The sequence below is a fragment of the Eretmochelys imbricata genome, chromosome 6 (assembly GCF_965152235.1).
Source record: "Eretmochelys imbricata isolate rEreImb1 chromosome 6, rEreImb1.hap1, whole genome shotgun sequence".
Lineage (NCBI taxonomy): Eukaryota > Metazoa > Chordata > Testudines > Cheloniidae > Eretmochelys > Eretmochelys imbricata.
Genome location: NC_135577.1, coordinates 34,040,874 through 34,061,148, shown reverse-complemented (window position 1 = coordinate 34,061,148; position 20,275 = coordinate 34,040,874). Strand labels below are relative to the sequence as shown.

General features: G+C 42.8%; 1 protein-coding gene across 1 annotated transcript in view; it reads left to right on the top strand.

Moving 5' to 3' along the window:
• STK33 (serine/threonine kinase 33) overlaps positions 1-20,275 on the top strand; it is a 54,434-nt gene that overhangs the window by 6,856 nt on the left and 27,303 nt on the right. Inside the window, exons 3-6 of the mRNA XM_077820079.1 lie at positions 1,860-1,973; positions 3,649-3,753; positions 9,630-9,768; positions 10,858-10,946. Coding sequence (XP_077676205.1) covers positions 1,860-1,973; positions 3,649-3,753; positions 9,630-9,768; positions 10,858-10,946 — 447 coding nt within the window. The remainder of the gene's footprint in view (positions 1-1,859; positions 1,974-3,648; positions 3,754-9,629; positions 9,769-10,857; positions 10,947-20,275) is intronic.

Genomic DNA, 20,275 nt, shown 5'->3' with positions numbered 1-20,275 from the left:
TTGTTGCCAAGAAGGCCAATGGCATTTTGGGATGTATATGTAGGGGCATTGCCAGCAGATCGAGGGACGTGATCGTTCCCCTCTATTCGACACTGGTGAGGCCTCATCTGGAGTACTGTGTCCAGTTTTGGGCCCCACACTACAAGAAGGATGTGGAAAAATTGGAAAGAGTCCAGCGGAGGGCAACAAAAATGATTAGGGGACTGGAACAAATGACTTATGAGGAGAGGCTTAGGGAACTGGGATTGTTTAGTCTGCGGAAGAGAAGAATGAGGGGGGATTTGATAGCTGCTTTCAACTACCTGAAAGGGGGTTCCAAAGAGGATGGATCTAGACTGTTCTCAGTGGTAGCTGATGACAGAACAAGGAGTATTGGTCTCAAGTTGCAGTGGGGGAGGTTTAGGGTTGGATATTAGGAAAAACTTTTTCACTAGGAGGGTGGTGAAACACTGGAATGCGTTTCCTAGGGAGGTGGTGGAATCTCCTTCCTTAGATATTTTTAAGGTCAGGCTTGACAAAGCCCTGACTGGGATGATTTAGTTGGGGATTGGTCCTGCTTTGAGCAGGGGGTTGGATTAGATGACCTGCTGAGGTCCCTTCCAACCCTGATATTCTATGATTCTACGATTTCATAGATTCATAGATATTTAGGTCAGAAGGGACCACTGTGATCATCTACTCTGACCCCCTGCACAACGCAGGCCACAGAATTTCACCCATTTGTTTTCTCCATGAATTTTGCTTCAAAGGTGCAGAAACCAGTGCTCTAAAATGACCTGCTGTGTGTGGTCAGAAGTGCAGCACTTCATTTGCAGTCCATCGTGTGTCTCAGGATATTAATTTGTTAGAGCAATGAATTTACTCTTAACTGAGAGAACATCCTTGCGCCCCCACCCCTCTATGAAAAGGAACAGACCAAAATAAACAGTTCATTGATTGGGGCTATATGCCAGTGCAGAAAAGTTAACCAAAAGATCCATCTGTCGGTGTGCTGAGAAGTCTGTAAAGGGTTCACAACAGATATTTGTTGTTCTCTCTTGTGTTTGTTTTTGTTACTTTTTGGAAATGTGTTGAGATTAACATAACAGGACCTTAGTACATTAGAAATATCTTGTCTTAGAAATTGTATCTTTGGAATAGAAATCAAACTGGAGTACAAACCCAGTACTTTCCTTTGCTGGTCACCTTTAAAGTACTAAGCTTTTGTTTAAAAGAAAAAAATGTTTAAGATCTCAAATCATTAAGAACTTGATCCAGTCAGCATTGAAGTTAGTTGAAAGGCTGCCAGCAATTGCAATAGACATTTAATCAGAGCCTGTTGTATTATTTACATATAAATTTGCAAATCACAGGTACACAGGAAACTTAAATTTTCCTCTTGTTATGTATTGTAAGCATAGAGGAATTGTGATTTCTGTGTGTAGCATATTTGAATGCTGCTGTTCTAAGGCTAAACTACCATTGAACATGCTAGGAGTCTTGCCTGTGTTAGGTCTGCATAATGTTTGTTTTAACTTACCTTATCTATTATTCTTTTGTAACTGTGGCCAACACTCTAATTTGTGGAATAATAAATAGTCAGACGATAAAAAACAAAATTCTCAAAATTTTCAGATGGAGAATTCATACTGAGATTTACATAACTCATCACAGGTCTAGCCTCTCATATCAACTGGCATTGAAAATTGGAACAGGTGTTCTCTTAAAAATGAATGTTGGTGTACATGGGCAGGGTTCATCATCTCCTGTTAAAGAGATCTTTTAAACATTCCAATTCAGATACTTTTAACAGTGACAACTATATTTTGCCACCAAAGTTTTTAAGACAAAATGTCTTTTTCTTGTTTCTGTTTCCTTAGCAAATCTATTATTTTGGAAGAAAATTAGGACAAGGCAGTTTTGGGGTGGTAATTGAAGTAACACACAAGGAAACTGGCAAAAAATGGGCAATCAAAAAAGTGAACAGGGAAAAGGTAAATATTATGTAGATCTCTGATTTATTTTAAACCTGTCTTACTTTTCCTTTGATTTTCTGTCCAATCTGTTTCTGCAGTATCTCCGTGTATCCAAAACTCACATTGCAATCAGTGCATGTATTTACTCTCACTGTTTAGTTGATATTCTCACTATCTGTTTCTTGTAGTTGAAAGTGAGTCACATCAAGTTTTAACTATTAAAAATGTAATATAAAAATGCAATTTGAGGTTCTTACTCCTACATGAAGTCACAACTGAAGAAAAAGGTTGCCCGATCAGACCCTTAATTATCCAAATCTATTTAGAGAACATTGGGCGTTAAGTGAATACCATTTAAAGTTTATTTCTTTTTTGCTAGAGAATTTTTAAAAATCCTAAATAAAACAAAATATTAGCTTAACTGATTGTAATGATGATTTACATTCAAAAAACTATATGAACATAGTCTGAGAGCTTGCATGTCAAATTTCAGCCAGTAACAGACTTTTTTATGGCTGAATGACAGATCTGGAAAAGGTGCAATACTGTTAAAACTTTAATATTGGTAGCCCCTGTTATTTTGGTGTGACAGGCTACTAGCCGATCCAGATTTAGAGCTATTGTTGTATTACTGCTCATAGTTTTACCATTATCAAATTGCTAAACTGACCATGATTAATTCTCCTTAATTAAGTTACTGTAAACAAGTTAGGAAAATACGGTTCTTATAATCATGTCTTATCATATGACAAGAATAGTAAGCTTGGGTCTGATCATATTTGGATAGGAGACCTCCAAGATGAGTAGGTTGTATTCTTCCATCCAAGGTGGTACTAAGCCAAAGCCCAGTGTGGAATAAGAGGTGGTGTTCTGTTTGTTACTTTATAATGAACAAGACAAAAATAATTTGTGTTCATTTGAGATCCCCTTGCAAATGTTCACGGGATTAGAGATGTTAGCTCCAATAAGCTGGCCAGCTTCCAATTTGAGTAATTACGTTTTGTTTATCTGCATTCCCCTGATAGTCTTCTTCATTTTCTGTCTTGAATGTTTGTGTAGCGTTGCTGTGTGTGTTAAACAGTGGTCATGTTCTTTCCATGTTAGGTCAAGTAATTCCTTTTCGTGTCTCTCACACATATGTGACAGGTTTCAGAGTAGCAGCTGCGTTAGTCTGTATCCGCAAAAAGAAAAGGAGTACTTGTGTTAGTCTCTAAGGTGCCACAAGTACTCCTTTTATTTTCACACATATGTGTGTTTTCACATTTTTTCCATCTTAGGGAAAGTAATTACTATTTTCCTTCTCACATGTATGCACATGTGTACACATGCACACAATTTTATGAAGTGCTTCAGAAAGGTTTATGATGGAAAGACTGTATATAAACGTAAGACATTATTAGTTGAAAAAGCTAAACTATAATGGTAGCAACCCCAAAGTACAATATGCTCAAATAAATTGGTTAGTCTCTAAGGTGCCACAAGTACTCCTTTTCTTTTTGCGAATACAGACTAACACGGCTGTTACTCTGAAACCTAGGATTTATTGTGTAACTCTTTTTCTAAATGTAAGACATGTTCATTTGTTTAACACATTCTGTAGATTCCTTTAACAGAAATTGTCTTATGGCATATATATGGTCATATCATGAATATTGTCATGTTCTGTAAAATACATTTTCCATCTAAAATTAAGGCTGGAAGCTCTGCTGTGAAGCTACTTGAACGGGAGGTGAGCATCTTAAAGAGAGTGAACCATGAGCATATAATACATTTAGAAGAGGTGTTTGAGACCCCTAAGGTAAGGGTTCATTAATTGCAATACTCTGAATGCTATTAATACTTAATGAAAGGTGCAGAGATCAGTAGAAGCTTTCTTTTCTTCATTCTGAGGTAATTCCTCTTGCCTTCTTGTACACTTCCCTTTCTTATGGGACATTTCTCCTCACCACTGGTGACTAGAAAATTGTGGAGAAATTTACATTTTAATTTTTCCTAAGTTTTTTCTAGGCTGTTCTAGGCAGTAAATATAAATCCTTCTGCCAGCAGTTGAAAAGATAATCAAAGTCCATGTGTTGTCATTTCCTGTTTAAAGGAATTAGCTTGCTGGCCTTACTTACTTATGTGCCTGTCTCTAATAGGAGCAGACAGCTCTTCTGTTTGGCTAGCATAGATTTGGCCTTGGGTTTTACATTATTTTTCCTTTTGTAAATTCACAACCCAATTCTTTCTTTTCTTCCAGGATTAGCTAGTTTATAATCTGGTACTGTCATAGTGACATTTATTTTTTTGTCTCCTCATGTTTGTTGTAGCACTGTGTGAGGGGGCAGTCAACTGGTTGCAGTGTGTCCCTGCCACTTGTTACAGGCAGAAAACACCCAGCTGGAAGCTAGCTTTCAGTTTTGATTTGTCCCATTTTCTCAGAAATAGCTGGAAGACCAGAGCTTGATGGAAGCTTTTTTGAGAGTGAATTTATGTCTACACTACAAAATTAGGTCAAATTTATAGAAGTCGGTTTTGTAGAAAGCGTTTTTATACAGTCGATTGTGTGTATCCCCACACAAGTGCTCTCAGTGCATGTAGTTGGCGGAGTGTGTCCACAGTACCGAGGCAACCGTCGACTTCCAGAGCATTGCACTGTGGGTGGCTATCTCACAGTTCCCGCAGTCTCTGCCGCCCATCTGAATTCTGGGTAGAAATCCCAGTACCTGATGGGGCTAAAACATTGTCGTGGGTGGTTCTGGGTACATATCATCAGGCCCCCGTTCCCTCCCTCCCTCCGTGAAAGCAGGGGCAGACAATCGTTTTACGCCTTTTTTCTTGAGTTACCTGTGCAGACGCCGTGCCACGGCAAGCGTGGAGCCCGCTCAGCAAATTGTCACCGTATGTCTCCTGGGTGCTGGCAGACGTGGTACTGCATTGCTACACAGCAGCAGTTAATTGCCTTTTGGCAGCGGACAGTGCAGTATGACTCGTAGCCGTCATCGACGTAGTCCTGGGTGCTCTTTTAATCGGGCGCCTGGGCAAACATGGGAGTGACTCAGCCAGGTCATTTCCCTTTTAAGTTTCGTCTCGTGACGATTCAGTCCTACCGGCAGTGCACTGTCTTTTAACCTCCAGCCAGCAGAAGATGATGGCTAGTCGTCATACTGCACCATCTTCTGCCGAGGACCTAGGATATGATGATGGCTAGCAATCGTACTGCACAGTCTGCTGCCAGCAAGATGTATAAAGATAGATGAAGTGGCTCAAAACAAGAAATAGACCAGATTTGTTTTGTATTCATTTTCTCCTCCTTCCCTCTGTGAAATCAACGGCCTGCCAAACCCAGTTTTGAGTTCTATCCTTGAGGTTTTGAGTTCTATCCTTGAGGGGGCCATTCAGTTTCTTGCAAAGCCACCCCCTTTGTTGATTTTAATTCCCTGTAAGCCAACCCTGTAAGCCATGTCGTCAGTTGCCCCTCCCTCCGTCAGGGCAATGGCAGACAATCGTTCCGCGCCTTTTTTCTGTGCAGACGCCATACCACAGCAAGCATGGAGCCCGCTCAGATCACTTTGGCAATTAGGAGCACATTAAACACCATGCGCATTATCCAGCAGTATATGCAGCACCGGAACCTGGCAAAGCGATACCGGGCAAGTAGGCGACGTCAGCGCGGTAACGTGAGTGATGAGGACATGGACACAGACTTCTCGAAAGCAGGGGCCTTGGCAATGTGGGCATCATGGTGCTAATGGGCCAAGTTCATGCGGTGGAACGCCGATTCTGGGCTTGGGAAACAAGCACAGACTGGTGGGACTGCACAGTGTTGCAGGTCTGGGACGATTCCCAGTGGTTGCGAAACTTTCGCATGCGTAAGGGCACTTTTATGGAACTTTGTGACTTGCTTTCCCCTGCCCTGAGGCGCAAAAATACCAAGATGAGAGCAGCCCTCACAGTTGAGAAGCGAGTGGCGATAGCCCTGTGGAAGCTTGCAACGCCAGACAGCTACCGGTCAGTCGGGAATCAATTTGGAGTGGGCAAATCTACTGTGGGGGCTGCTGTAATGCAAGTAGCCAACGCAATCAAAGATCTGCTGATATCAAGGGTAGTGACCCTGGGAAATGTGCAGGTCATAGTGGATGACTTTGCTGCAATGGGATTCCCTAACTGTGGTGGGGCCATAGACGGAACCTAGATCCCTATCTTGGCACCGGAGCACCAAGCCGGTGAGTACATAAACCACAAGGGATACTTTTCAATAGTGCTGCAAGCACTGGTGGATCATAAGGGACGTTTCACCAGCATCAACGTGGGATGGCCAGGAAAGGTACATGACGCTCACATCTTCAGGAACTTTGGTCTGTTTCAAAAGCTGCAAGAAAGGACTTTATTCCCAGACCAGAAAATAACCATTGGGGACGTTGAAATGCCTATATATATCCTTGGGGACCCAGCCTACACCTTAATGCCATGGCTCATGAAGCCATACACAGGCAGCCTGGACAGTAGTAGGAGCTGTTCAACTTACAGGCTGAGCAAGTGCAGAATGGTGGTAGAATGTGCATTTGGACGTTTAAAAGTGCGCTGGCGAAGTTTACTGACTCCGTTAGACCTCAGCGAAACCAATATTCCCACTGTTATTACTGCTTGCTGTGCGCTCCATAATATCTGTGAGAGTAAGGGGGAGACGTTTATGGCGGGGTGGGAGGTTGATGCAAATCGCCTGGCTGCTGGTTTCGCACAGCCAGACACCAGGGCGGTTAGAAGAGCACAGGAGGGCGCGGTATGCATCAGAGAAGCTTTGAAAACCAGTTTCATGACTGGCCAGGCTACGGTGTGAAAGTTCTGTTTGTTTCTCCATGATGAAACCCACCGCCCCTTGGTTCACTCTACTTCCCTGTAAGCTAACCACCCTCCCCTCCTCCCTTCAATCACCGCTTGCAGAGGCAATAAAGTCATTGTTGCTTCACATTCATGCATTCTTTATTTATTCATCACACAAAGAGAGGGATAACTACCAAGGTAGCCCAGGAGGGGTGGTGGAGGAGAGAAGCACGGGGAGGGGTGGTGGAGGAGGGAAGGGGAAGGACAAGGCCACACAGCACTTTAAACGTTTAAAACTTATTGAATGCCAGCCTTCTGTTGCTTGGGCAGTCCTCTGGGGTGGAGTGGCCGGGTGGCTGGAGGCCCCCACACCGCGTTCTTGGGCGTCTGGGTGAGGAGGCTATGGAACTTGGGGAGGAGGACGGTTGGTTACACAGGGGCTGTAGCAGCAGACTGTGCTCCTGCTGCCTTTCCTGCAGCTCAACCATATGCTGGAGCATATTGGTTTGATTCTCCAGCAGCCTCAGCATTGAATCCTGCCTCCTCTCATCACACTGCCGCCACATTTGAGCTTCAGCCCTCTCTTCAGCCTGCCACTTACTCTCTTCAGCCCGTCACCTCTCCTCCCGGTCATACTATGCTTTCCTGCACTCTGACATTGTCTGCCTCCACGCAGTCGTCTGTGCTATGTCATTGTGGGAGGACACCATGAGCTCAGAGAACATTTAATCACAAGTGCGTTTTTTTCGCCTTCTAATCTTCACTAGCCTCTGAGAAGGAGAAGATCCTGTGATCATTGAAACACATGCAGCTGGTGGAGAAAAAAAAAGAGGCAGTAGTATTTAAAAAGACACATTTTCTAGAACAATGGCTACGCTCTTTCACAGTAAACCTTGCTGTTAACATTACATACACAGCACATGTGCTTTCGTTCCAAGGTCGTATTTTGCCTCCCCCCACCACGTGGCTAGCCCCTCACCCCCCCCGGCTAACAGCGGGGAACATTTCTGTTCAGCCACAGGCAAAGAGCCCAGCAGGAACGGGCACCTCTGTATGTCCCCTTAAGAAAAGCACCCTATTTCAACCAGGTGACCATGAATGATATCACTCTCCTGAGGATAACACAGAGAGGTAAAGAATGGATGTTGTTTGAATGCCAGCAAACATACACTGCAATGCTTTGTTCTACAATGATTCCCGAGTACGTGCTACTGACCTGGTGTGGTAAAGTGTCCTACCATGGTGGATGGAATAAGGCTGCCCTCCCCAGAAACCTTTTGCAAAGGCTTTGGGAGTACATCCAGGAGAGCTGCAAATGCCAGGGCAAATTAATCATTAAACATGCTTGCTTTTAAACCATGTATACTGTTTTAAAAGGTACACTCACCAGAGGTCCCTTCTCCACCTGGTGGGTCCAGGCGGCAGCCTTGGGTGGGTCCGGGGGGGACTGCCTCCAGGTTCAGGGTGAGAAACAGTTCCTGGCTGTCGGGAAAACTGGTTTCTCCGCTTGCTTGCTGTGAGCTATCTACAACTTCATCATCATCATCTTCCTCGTCCCCAAAACCTGCTTCTGTGTTGCCGCCTTCTCCGTTGAAAGAGTCAAACAACACGGCTGGGGTAGTGGTGGCTGAATCCCTAAAATGGCATGCAGCTCATCATAAAAGCGGCATATTTGGGGCTCTGACCCGGAGCAGCCGTTTGCCTCTCTGGTTTTCTGGTAGGCTTGCCTCAGCTCCTTAAGTTTCACGCGGCATTGCTTCGGGTCCCTGTTATGGCCTCTGTCCTTCATGCCCTGGGAGATTTTGACAAATGTTTTGGCATTTCGAAAACTGGAACGGAGTTCTGATAGCACGGATTCCTCTCCCCATACAGCGATCAGATCCTGTACCTCCCGTTTGGTCCATGCTGGAGCTCTTTTGCGATTCTGGGACTCCATCGTGGTCACCTCTGCTGATGAGCTCTGCATGGTCACCTCTGCTGATGAGCTCTGGCCAGCGTGGCAAGCTGCAGGTGACCATGCAAACAGGAAATTGAAATTCAAAAGTTCGCGGGCATTTTCCTGTCTACCTGGCCAGTGCATCTAAGTTGAGAGTGCTGTCCAGAGCGGTCACAATAGAGCACTCTGGGATAGCTCCCGGAGGCCAATACCGTCTAATTGCGTCCACAGTACCCCAAATTCGACCCAGCAAGGCCGATTTAAGCACTAATCCACTTGTCAGAGGTGGATTAAGGAAATCGATTTTAAGAGCCCTTTAAATTAAAAAAGGACTTTTTAAATTAAAAAAAAAGGACTTCATCGTGTGGACGGGTGCAGGTTTACATCGATTTAACGCTGCTAAATTCTACCTAAACTCCTAGTTTAGACTAGGGCTTAGTGTCATTTTTTTAGTCACTTACTTCACAGTTTGTGAAAGGGGGTTGGTTGTTGCTGCTTTGGACAGCACAAAGCTCAAGGACACTGTAATGATGCCACTGTATGATGTCCATTACAATGGCACAGATCACTTTTGATGAGCTGTAAGTATATATTTTATCTTTTATTTAATTAGTCAAAGGTTGCTCATGTAATATGTATTTATAGCTTTATTCATAGTCATTAAAGAATATCTTGTTGTGTCTTTTTAGGTTTAACTATGCTTCTATAGGATTCTCTTTTTTAAGAAGTTGACAATATGCTGAATGAAAAACTCTTAGAACAATCATTAAAATCCATATTTTTTATTTTTGTTGTACAGGTTCTTGAAAATTTGAGAGTTTTAGTACTCAAAATATTCAGTATTTCTTGTGTTGTGTGTGTGTATATATATGTGTGTGTATATATATATATATATATACAAGAAAATCACTATTTTGGTTCTTTATTAATGTTAGCGGATGTTCCTTGTAATGGAGCTGTGCGAGGATGGAGAACTTAAAGAAATTCTTCACAGGAAAGGACAATTTACGGAGAATGAGACAAGGCACATAATTCAAAGCCTTGCATCAGCAATAGTGTATCTTCACAAAAAAGGCAAGGATGTTCATTTTATACATTTATTCATTGGCTCTGAATGTCAGTTTTAAGTGATCTCCGTTTATAAATGTTATTTATTTCCTAGAGTACTGGTGTCCCTGTGGCCTAGAAGTGAAGCATCCTACATTAGTGCTTTCCCCCCACTATTTAAACCGTTAACATTTCCTTTTACTTATTTGTTCCAGCACCATCCATCTGACAATAATATGAATTTCTTCTTCTTAAGTCTCAACCACTTTGCGTTACAGCATTAACTTATTTCAGCAGCTAAGTAAATAGTCTATTACAGCAGAGAGAAAGAAGCAGACGTGTAGTGCTCTAGATATTCCTTAATTATCTGTCCTCCACTTGGTGGGATGCAGTCAACATCAGCATTTTAATTCACTCCAGGGAAGCATTAAAATCCTCCACAGCCCATGACAGAGTTAACCAATTCAGACAGAAAACTAGAGTTCAGTGTATCCAGTTATTTTTCCCTATATTGTAGGAGTATGAAGATTTGTATTTGAATAACACAGAAAATTGTATTCATCTCTATATTTTGGAATTAGTTGGCGGAATTAGCAGCTCCTCTTTTTCTCCCACCCAGACATATGATTCCTTCTCTGTGGAATGGCCCCTTCTTCAAAGCAAGTATGGCTTTGGTCTTCTCTCTATTTTTGGTGGGCAGAGAAAGGGAAATAAAGAAATCTACAATCCCATCCCCTTTGGTCTGTTGGATATGAGACGAGACTAGACTTATGAAAATATATGCACATTTTGTAAATCTATAATCCACTAGTTTTTTCTATAAGATGTTCACAGGTCTGCTATTGTATAACACAGAGCAATGCAAACTGTTTTTCTTATTACGGATCATCAGGGGGATGGATCCAAATTTGATCCAGATTTGGAATCTTCATATAAAGACTCCTTGAATCAAAGGGCAAATACTCCTTCCTTTTAAGTTTTCAGTAATGGAAAACTAAATGCATTGAAACTGAAACTCATTTGAATGAGTAATTTCCACAAGATAAAAACATTTGTCAGAATATTTTGACTACAAGTGATAAATACATTTTTAGTTTTTGTTCTCTTCCTTGACAGATATTGTTCACAGAGATCTAAAACTGGAGAACATTTTAGTTAAAAGCAGTGAAACTGATGAAGAAAATGAAATGAAATTAAATATAAAGGTAAGACTAGAAAGTGTAGCAACTGTTTGCTTTGAGCAATGGTTTAGATACCCAAATATCAAAGTCAGCCCCCTAGTAATGCCTATTTGTAGCTTTTGAATAGAGCCACTCTATTGTGTTATTAAGAACACTAAGAAACCTGCCCAGCTTAATTCAGATATTGAAATGAATCATTTTGGAAGCTAAGTGCCACTGCTGAAAGATACTTTTTTGCAGGGTCAGATAGCGGTGGTATACCTTTGAAACAAACCTTAAAGAAAGCATACCTTATTAATCTAGATCTACCTTAGGATAGTTCCAAACTCTTAGTAACACTAAGTTAGCAGGAATTCTAAGCTATAATTTTTAAATTGTGTATTGTCTATTTAATGTAAATGTGTTAGTAATTTAGAAAAATTACATCTAGACTAAGCCCTTGATTTAAATATAAATTATATACCATTCTAGGCTTTGTTGGATATTACTAAATATATACTAACTAAACACAATTAATGTACCATGTACTTTTATCTATAGATTTTAATTGTAATAATTGGTCCTTGAAGGCTAATAAATCGTATGTGATATACTAGTTGTTCCCCCATTTTAATAGCAGCTGCTGTGTGTTATTACAACCTTGTAGAATTGAAGTGTTGGATTGCTGATCTGCTCCAGAAGATAAAGTTGTATGTTCTATGTTGTGACATATATATCTATATAGAACATACTGCTTTATCTATATCATCTATATCATCAATGGCTATTAGCCAGGATGGGCAGGAATGGTGTCCCTAGCCTCTGTTTGCTAGAAGCTGTGATTGGGTGACAGGGCATGGATCACTTGATGGTAACCTGTCTGTTCATTCCCTTTGGGGCACCTGCCATTGGCCACTGTCAGAGGACAGGATACTGGGCTTGATGGACCTTTGGTCTGACCCAGTATGGCCGTTCTTATGTTCTTATATCTCATACATTGTGTAATACTGATGCTTTTATAAAATGCTTTGGAAAATTCCATGGTGCAAAATCCAGCCAACATGTACCTTGGAGTCCACTTTGCATAACTTATTTTCATTCTGAGAAGCATAAAATTCTGGATCTTGATCTCTCCCCCAGTGTGGGACATGTGGGCTACACCTCTCTTCCTGCAAATACCAGAGGCACTTCAGACTTGTCATGAGTCAGAACACCTATTCTGTTCTTATGCCCAATTCTCTGTCTCCAGCAGTGCAAATAGAGCAGTGATTCAGCCCTCCTGGCTTATCCAGGGTAGTCTTGCTTTTATACCTCAGTTTAGAATTGCACCAAGCAAGATCTATCTTTCTCCTTCTCTCTCGCTCCTCTGTCCCTCAGGGCACTAAGGTTTAGCTAGGCTCCATTTTTTAATGGGGCTATCTGCAGAGATCTTTCCCTCTGTTTACCTTGTCCTCCTCATGGTAGACTAGGTCTGATGGAACAATCTGAAGACCAACGGAGAAAGTGAGAGATTGAGCTGTGGAGATCCTTTCATAGTTAGTGGCAATAGAAGTGGTTGTAGGATAGGGGAGCCACAGAGACCAGGGGAGAACAGCTCCCCTGTTTTCCAGGCATTATGTATATGCAAGTACATGGCTTATAGAAAACCTTGCTCCTCATTTTCCCTTTGTCCTCTCAATCGCAATCTTCCTCTCCCTTTTCCTTCTCTCTTTCTCATCCCCTTCAAAATCAATTACTGCCATTGCTGCCTCTTCCCCCACAAAAGTAATGAATTGCCCCTCACCCCACAAAATCAGTTACAGCTGCTGTCAGCCCCATCATCTTTTTGTGGAACCCTCATGCTGTTGCACCTGTTTCTGCTGCTTTCCTGAGATTTTTACATGCTTCCTTCAGCCCACTGCCTGAAGTGGGAGGATTGCTGTGATCTGTACTCTGCCCCTATCCATCACCGGAGCTTACAAGACTTGGGAGTATGGATGCTGGGATCTTCACTTCTCTCTCTCTAGCCTTGAGGAATGGTGTCTGCCTGAATCTTCACTATTCCTTTGACACTAGACCAGGGGTCTCAAACTCAATTTACCTTAGGGCCAGTGCCAGTCGTCAAATCCTCCCAGCGGCCCAATAATGTCACTGAAGATGGTGTTCAGAAAAGAAAATGTTTATACTCTATTTTTTATTTTGAATTTCTTAGAAATAATAAAACTGTCATACAACTGTATACAACTCTTCACCTGCCAGAGAGTTTTTAGCGTTTGCCAGACACCTGGCAACGCTTCAGTTCTGTCAGTTTGTTGATGTTCAGCCTCACTGACTGAGTAGCTGAAACCTTCAGGATTGCAGCGAGGTGTGCATCAGATAGTTGTGTTCGGTATTTTGATTTGTTTATATTAATTGTGGGGGGAAAACTGATGCAGCCTCCATGGCTGACTCTGCCTGGCGACTAGTGATGGTATCTCTGTCTCTCCCCCAGCCAATGGGAGCTGTGAGGGGGTGGAGGGTAGCGGCACCTGCAGCAGACATTGCCGGCAGTGTGTCTGCCTTCATCTCTCCTCCACGGGCTGCAATGGGAAGGTTCTCAGGCTGCAGATGGCCCACGGACTGGGACTTTGAGACCCCTGCACTAGACGGAGGAGTAACAGCTACAGAAGGAATGTGGAGGCCTACAGCAGTGGTCTCCAAACTGGGGTGTGCGAGATGATCCCAGGGGGTGCACTGCAGCAGGAGTGCCACCGATGGCACTCCGCCGGTTTTTTTTCTTCGGCAGCAGCTCTGCACGTCCACGGCTGGTGTTCCCCTCCGGCGGCCCGCCTGCGGTAAGTCTTCCGTTCTTCTTCCTTTGGCATCGCGTCTCCAGCAGGTCTTCTGGTCTTCACCCTGGGGTGCGCAAGCCAAAAAGTTTGGAGACCACTGGCCTACAGGAGCAGCCAGGAGACAGATGCTTCTTGGTGAAGGAATAGGTGCTGCTCCGTGTATGGCATATGCCAGCACAAGGCAGAGCCCCATACACCCCTGGATTTATGGGGAGCCCTGAGTATAAGGGTAGAAACTCCTTTCAATTCCTGTCTACCACAAAGTATGAAAGGAGGGACTCTGCTGGGTAAAACTTCCCAGGGTAAAACTTGGGCCATGGACACCAGGAGAAAGGCCAGACCCAGGAGCAGGACCAATCCCTCCTTCCATTCCAAACTGCAGCTGGACTTGCGTCCATCCAGAAATAGCACTAGAGGGCAGGATATTCCTTCTCAAGCATATGGGTCCTGGCAACTTCAGACATATGAATGCTGGGAATAGGGCAGTATGCTGTGAAGATATGGGCTCTTACACAACCTTGGAGAAAAAGGGAAAACATCAAATCATTCTGAAGGTATTTAATAGCTTTTAGGACTAGGGATAGATGAATCTGTCCCTCAAGACACAAGGTACACAGGAGTCTACACCTGATAGTAAGAAAAAGATCAGGAAGAGTTTTGTCTGTCTGAGTTCTCAAAAGGCTGAACAAGTTGATGGAAGAAGTTGAAATTCAGAATTTAACTTCCAGGATTGCAGCAGACTCCTGAAGGATTCTACTGATATTGGTGGAACTGGCAGGCACTTGTCTGCATATTACCCTCAGGCCTTCTCACTGGCAGTCACCAATACCAATACAAAACATTACCTTTCATTCTGTCTGCATCCCTGAGAGTGTCTATGAAAGAACTGGCAGTGATATTATCCACTGAGGAGTCTAGAAACTTATCCATTGGTGGCATACTTGACCGAATGTCAGCACCAGGGACCTTGCGAGAGACTTAGTGTCTCTCCATGCTATGGATAAACAAGTTTGTAATATGAAGAATTCTCTAATCCACTCTTGGAAGATTGTCAATCTGGGGGTTGAGAGAAACACAAGGAGAGCCGGTCTTCCCTATGCGATTCAGCAACATTCAAGCACTAATATTTAAGGTGATTCAGAGCCAAGAGTCATCAAGGCATCTTTACATGCATCTTTTAAAGTCTTGCATGGAGATTCCTATATGGATATGAATGCATGAGAGGGCTTCAGAGATTAATTTTAGAGGTCTAGAATCTTTGTCTACAAGAGATGCAAAGGAAAGTAAAGATACCAACCAGAGTGATGCAGTCCCCCAATTGATGGGCTTTTCCACATGAAGCCCATATAATGTAAGATTCTTCCTTCACAATCCAGATACTAGTTCATTCATCCTTTAGAAAACACTTTGAGCTTTATCTTTAATTCTCCACAGTCTCATTCCTGGACAGACAGTTGCTCCAGGTGGTGATCCTGTAGTAGATAAATACTGCTAATTTTAGGGAAGAAAGAACCTTCTTTCTGTCCTACATACCTTCTCCCTGTAATTTTCCCTACTCTTCTCTATATCCCAAATGTCTCCCATTAGGGGAGAGGTCAGGATCCAGAATGGAAAACAATTTGTTACCAGATGTTTTCCTTTCTGATACTCAACTATCCCACTTGGGTTATTTTTGTGATGGCCTCTCCTTGGGTTCCTGTGTATAACTATCACAGTTGTATAGGGGCTTACTGTCAGGCATTTTACATCTATCGACTAGTAGAAATTCAGCATTTTAGTTCACCTTGGAAGTGCTTGTTTTCACGGATCCTAGCAAGTGCCCCATCCTGGCCACCCATTGCTCTGAGGGGAGTCCAAGCCTGTATGCTCTGGATTCCCAGGGGTGTTTTACGATTTTTGAGCCTGAATAGAGTTCAGCCACTGCCCCAATCTAGGGGTCCTTATGCACTGCAGAGCCATTGGTCATTATCTTTGAAAACTCATGGCGATCCGGGGAAGTCCCAGACGACTGGAAAAAGGCTAATGTAGTGCCCATCTTTAAAAGTGTGGGTAACAGCTTCTTCTTCTTTTTTTTTTAAACCTACTCACACTCATCAGTTTCATATAGAATAAACCTCTAATTTGGTTTTTAAACACTAGCTAACTAACTAACTGTAATGATGCTGGTTCTGGCGGGACCCAACTGAGAGTGCCAATTCAGGACAAATTGCTTAAAGCAGGGCAGTTACAGCCCAAGGCTGGGGTTTTTCCCACCTCTAAGGCAAACCAAACCAGCCAAACAGAGCAGACTTTGGTCTCATCCCGCTGGCTAACCACAAGTCACACAAGCAATTCCCTTAGACACTCCAGTTTCCCAGTATCTCCACCAGTGCCATTTGTTATGGGGACAAATGGTTATGAAAACCAATACCCAGTAAAAGCAAAAAAGTTCTCTCGGTCCCAAAGGATCAAGCCCCAGACCCAGGTCAATATACAAATCAGATCTTACCCACAAATCACGCTGTTGCCAATCCTTTAGAATCTAAAATCTAAAGGTTTATTCATAAAAGGAAAGAAATATAGATGAGAGCTAGAATTGGTTAAATGGAATCAGTTACATACAGTAATGGCAAAGTTCTTGGTTCAGGCTTGCAGCAGTGATAGAATAAACTGCAGGTTCAAATCAAGTCTCTGGAAGTACATCCGCAGCTGGGATGGGTCATCAGTCCTTTGTGTAGAGCTTCAGTTTGTAGCAAAGTTCCTCCAGAGGTAAGAAGCAGGATTGAAGACAAGATGGAGGAGCTGCAGCAGCTTTTTATATTCTCTTGCCATGTGGTCTTTCTTTCTTTGTCTCAAAGACAAGCTGTCCATCACATGGCACTGAAAAACCTCAGAGTTCTGTCCATAGGCAAATCCCTGCACACCTTGCTGAGTCATAAGGCAAGTCTGCCTTCTCGCAATGGATCAGTTGTATAGCTGATGGTCCTTAATGGGCCATCAAGCAGGCTAGGCAGAGCTGACATCAACTTGTCTGGAGTGTTCCCCAAAAGCATAGCACAGGTTTAAAATACAGACAGTATAGAGCCAATATTCATAACTTTAACTATAAAAATGATACACATATAGACAGCTTAATCATAACCAGCAAACCATAACCTTGTCTTAGACACCTCATTCGACCCCCTTTATACAAGTTTTGGTGCCACTACAGGATTTTGGTTGCAACAATGATCTATACGGTCCCAGCTCATGTCAATAACGTCACACTAACTAACTAATGAAAAAGGTGTTTGGGGTTTTTCCAGACCAATTTTTCCAGTGTCTGTCATTTCTTGGTTCAAGGAAAGTGCTGGGATCCCACTCTGGATCAGAGCAGCAGAACATTACCCACAGAACTGCCTGTAATAATTATTTTTCCACCCCCTGCCGTTTTTTTTGTTAAAGAGCCAGCCTGTAAGGTTAAGGGAGCCACCAGTGATTTAATAGGTAGGCACAAACACATAGAGTACAGTGCAGAATGTGTTAAGCAAAGCAGAGTGCAGTGGACCCAAGCTGCTGACCAGCCAAGCAACTGTTTCTGAAGAGCTGCCGAAGAGCCTTCACCCTCTTTTCTCTGGTTCAGGCAGCTGAATAATGCTTTCAACAGCCCCTTTCCCCTGCTGCTGCTTGCTCCCTCTCAACTTTCCTACTGCTGTGCAAGGAACATGCAATCATTGCAAGAAGTGGACCCACATGGGAGCATGCTCTAGTCACTGATAGAGTAAGGAGTTGTTTTCTGCAGCAGTCCAAACTCTGTGTGATTCTTAATAAACAGCTCTCTCATTTTCCAGATATTTTGGTTTTGCTTCTCTTGACTTTCCTTCCTGACTTCTGGCCCTCTCCCTACTTACCCCCACCATGGACTGTATCTTATTGTTGCCTCTACTATCTGTAGTAGATTTTAGGTGAGCCTCCCAGCCTACCGTATCAACATGGAAAGCAAAATGATTAACAGGAATTTGCCCATTATCCTTGGTGTCCTTATCTTTTTTGATGACCTCTGGGTCTAAGGTTATCTTGAATATCAGGAAAAACCTTTTAAATATCTTATGCTTAGATAGTGGAACAGGTTGCCTAGAAGGTAGTTATGGAACAAACATTAGCAGTGTTTGATACAAAGTAACAGACATGTATGAAAGGAATGGGGTAGAGTCAGTGTTTTCCCCAAGAATTGAAATTAGGGGGTGTGTTCAAATTTACGGGGCGGGGCGGGGGTCAGGGTCGATGCGGGGTGAGACCATGAGGGTGAAGGTGGGCTGTATGGCACCATAATAAAAACTGAAAAATGTTTCATGACCATTTTATTAGATTTTAAAATCATCACACAAATTAAAGTTGGCTACTCAAGCCTTCTGTGAAGCACTACATCTACATCCTTCTTGGTTTCTTGTTATAATTTTGCACAACTCTGTTAATGAACTTCTTGAATGCAATGCATTCATCTTTGGTGGCTTCTTGTGTGTCTAGTATTTCTGTTCCTTCAATTGATATGCTCATTAGTTCATTCACATGATCAGGCAGAAGGCGACTTCTTTCAAAACACAAAATTCTATTCAATGATGAAAAAGAGTGTTCAACTGTAGCTGTTGTGACTGGGAGTAGCAAGAGATGAATTCCTACTTCTTTCAGCCCAGGAAACATAGCATAAAGATCAGGTCGAGCCACTAATGATGGTAAAAAAGAAGTTGAAGTCAAATCTTCATTCATTCGTCATATGATATTCTATTCTGTGTTCAAACTCTCTATTCTGTCCTGAGCACGTGGCAGCCCCATTGCTGGTAGTGCCTCACTCCACTCAACTGTTGGTGTTTTATAAGACTGGGATCTGTAATCGCTATGTAGAGGTTGAGTAGAATGTAGAAGTCGCTGTTGTAGATTTTTAAGAATCAAGTCTGTGTACTTTTTCAGTTGTCTTAACAAACACTTCTTGTCCTCTTCACTGAAGGATTCAATATAAATGCCTTCATTAGTCAACTTCTGGACTGAAGTCTTTGCTTCTTACAGTACTTTTTCAATGGATAGCTCTCTGACTGATCCAAATGTAGCTTCTGTTGCTGGACAAAGATCTACTACTGTTGTAGCAGATGCCTGGATGGCATTGTTTAATGACCCAAGTGGTTTCAACAGTAGACTTACAAGAGAGAGAATGGCAATAGTCTTCTCTGTATGTAGTAGCAAAAGTAATCCACCAGCCTCACTACTTAGATCCATCCCATCTTGGTAGATACTTTCCAAAGCCAGTAATAATGGCTGGAGTAATTTTAAGACAACAGCCAAGGATCGCTCATGAGAAAGCTAGAGGGTTTTCCCAGGTTGGACTAATTTGAACTTCAGTCTCAGTGTATCTTCTATATTTTCCAAGATATTCAGTCTTTCTGGACTCTTGCTGAAAAAAGAATATAATGAAGACATTAAATTTATAGCTTTTTAAATGTTTTTTGAAGAGTCTACAGCTCGTACTAGCGCCAGTTGGAGTAGATGGCCTCTGCAGTGTGTATAGGAGAGATTAGGGTTACACTTTTCTCTGAGCAAAGCTTGTGCTCCACCATGTCTTCCAGAGAAGTTTGCAGCTCCATCAAGTGCACAAGCAGCCATCTCTTTGGGGTCCCATTGACAAGCATTTAACTCTTCTAAGATGTGGGTTGTCACAGATGCAGTCAATCTGTCTTCTATAACTCTAACATCTAGAAATGCATCTACTGGCCTACCACTGACATCAAGATAACATACACAATTACTTAATACTTGATGACCATTTGCATTGGTGCATTCATCAGCCATATATGCAATTATTTGAATGTGAAGAGAGAGTTCGTCACTTTTTCAACTGTTGAATCTTTCACTGTTGCACCACATGCATCTAACCAGTCAGTTGAGTTTCTTGCAGAAAGATAGTTAGCATTTGCTGGTCTTGTTCGGAACCAGTGTTCAACTTCAAGATGAACAAGTGACAATGCACTTAACATTGGCCTCCAGTTTGTAGTGCGTGTCACCTCTTCCTTAAATAGAAAGTATGATGCCACAGCCATGTTTGTTCGCATGAACTGTGTTGTGTCTCCAGCATTCTAACAGCCTCATTAACATTCACCGGTGTTGTCCTTGGTCAGAGGAGACTCAGAGTTCAGCGCTGCTTTCACATGAGTTCACATCCCAGATGGGGGGCAAGAAGGCACCTTGCTCGTTCCTCCAGCTGCTCACTGTTTGCTCTGGCCACTGTTATTCGTTGTGCCACCGTTCACTCCATCTCTCTGTTGCCAATGGCCCTGCACCGTCACCTTCTGGTGCCACCTGCCACTGTGACCTCTGCGAGTTGGTCTCTTGAGGTTCCACCTGGCTCTCAGGGATTTCAGCTGAGCTCTCAGTGGGGGAACCTCACTGCTAGTGCAGACTGGGCCTTCTCTTCCATAGAAACACTGTTCCACAGCAGGTCTAAGCACTTAGACCTGATTATCAGTGATTTCAGCTGTAGTGGTCACTTAACAGAACAAAAGACTGTCTATGGAGCCTAATCAGCTTTGTCTTTAAACAGGGGAGAGGGGCAGGTCA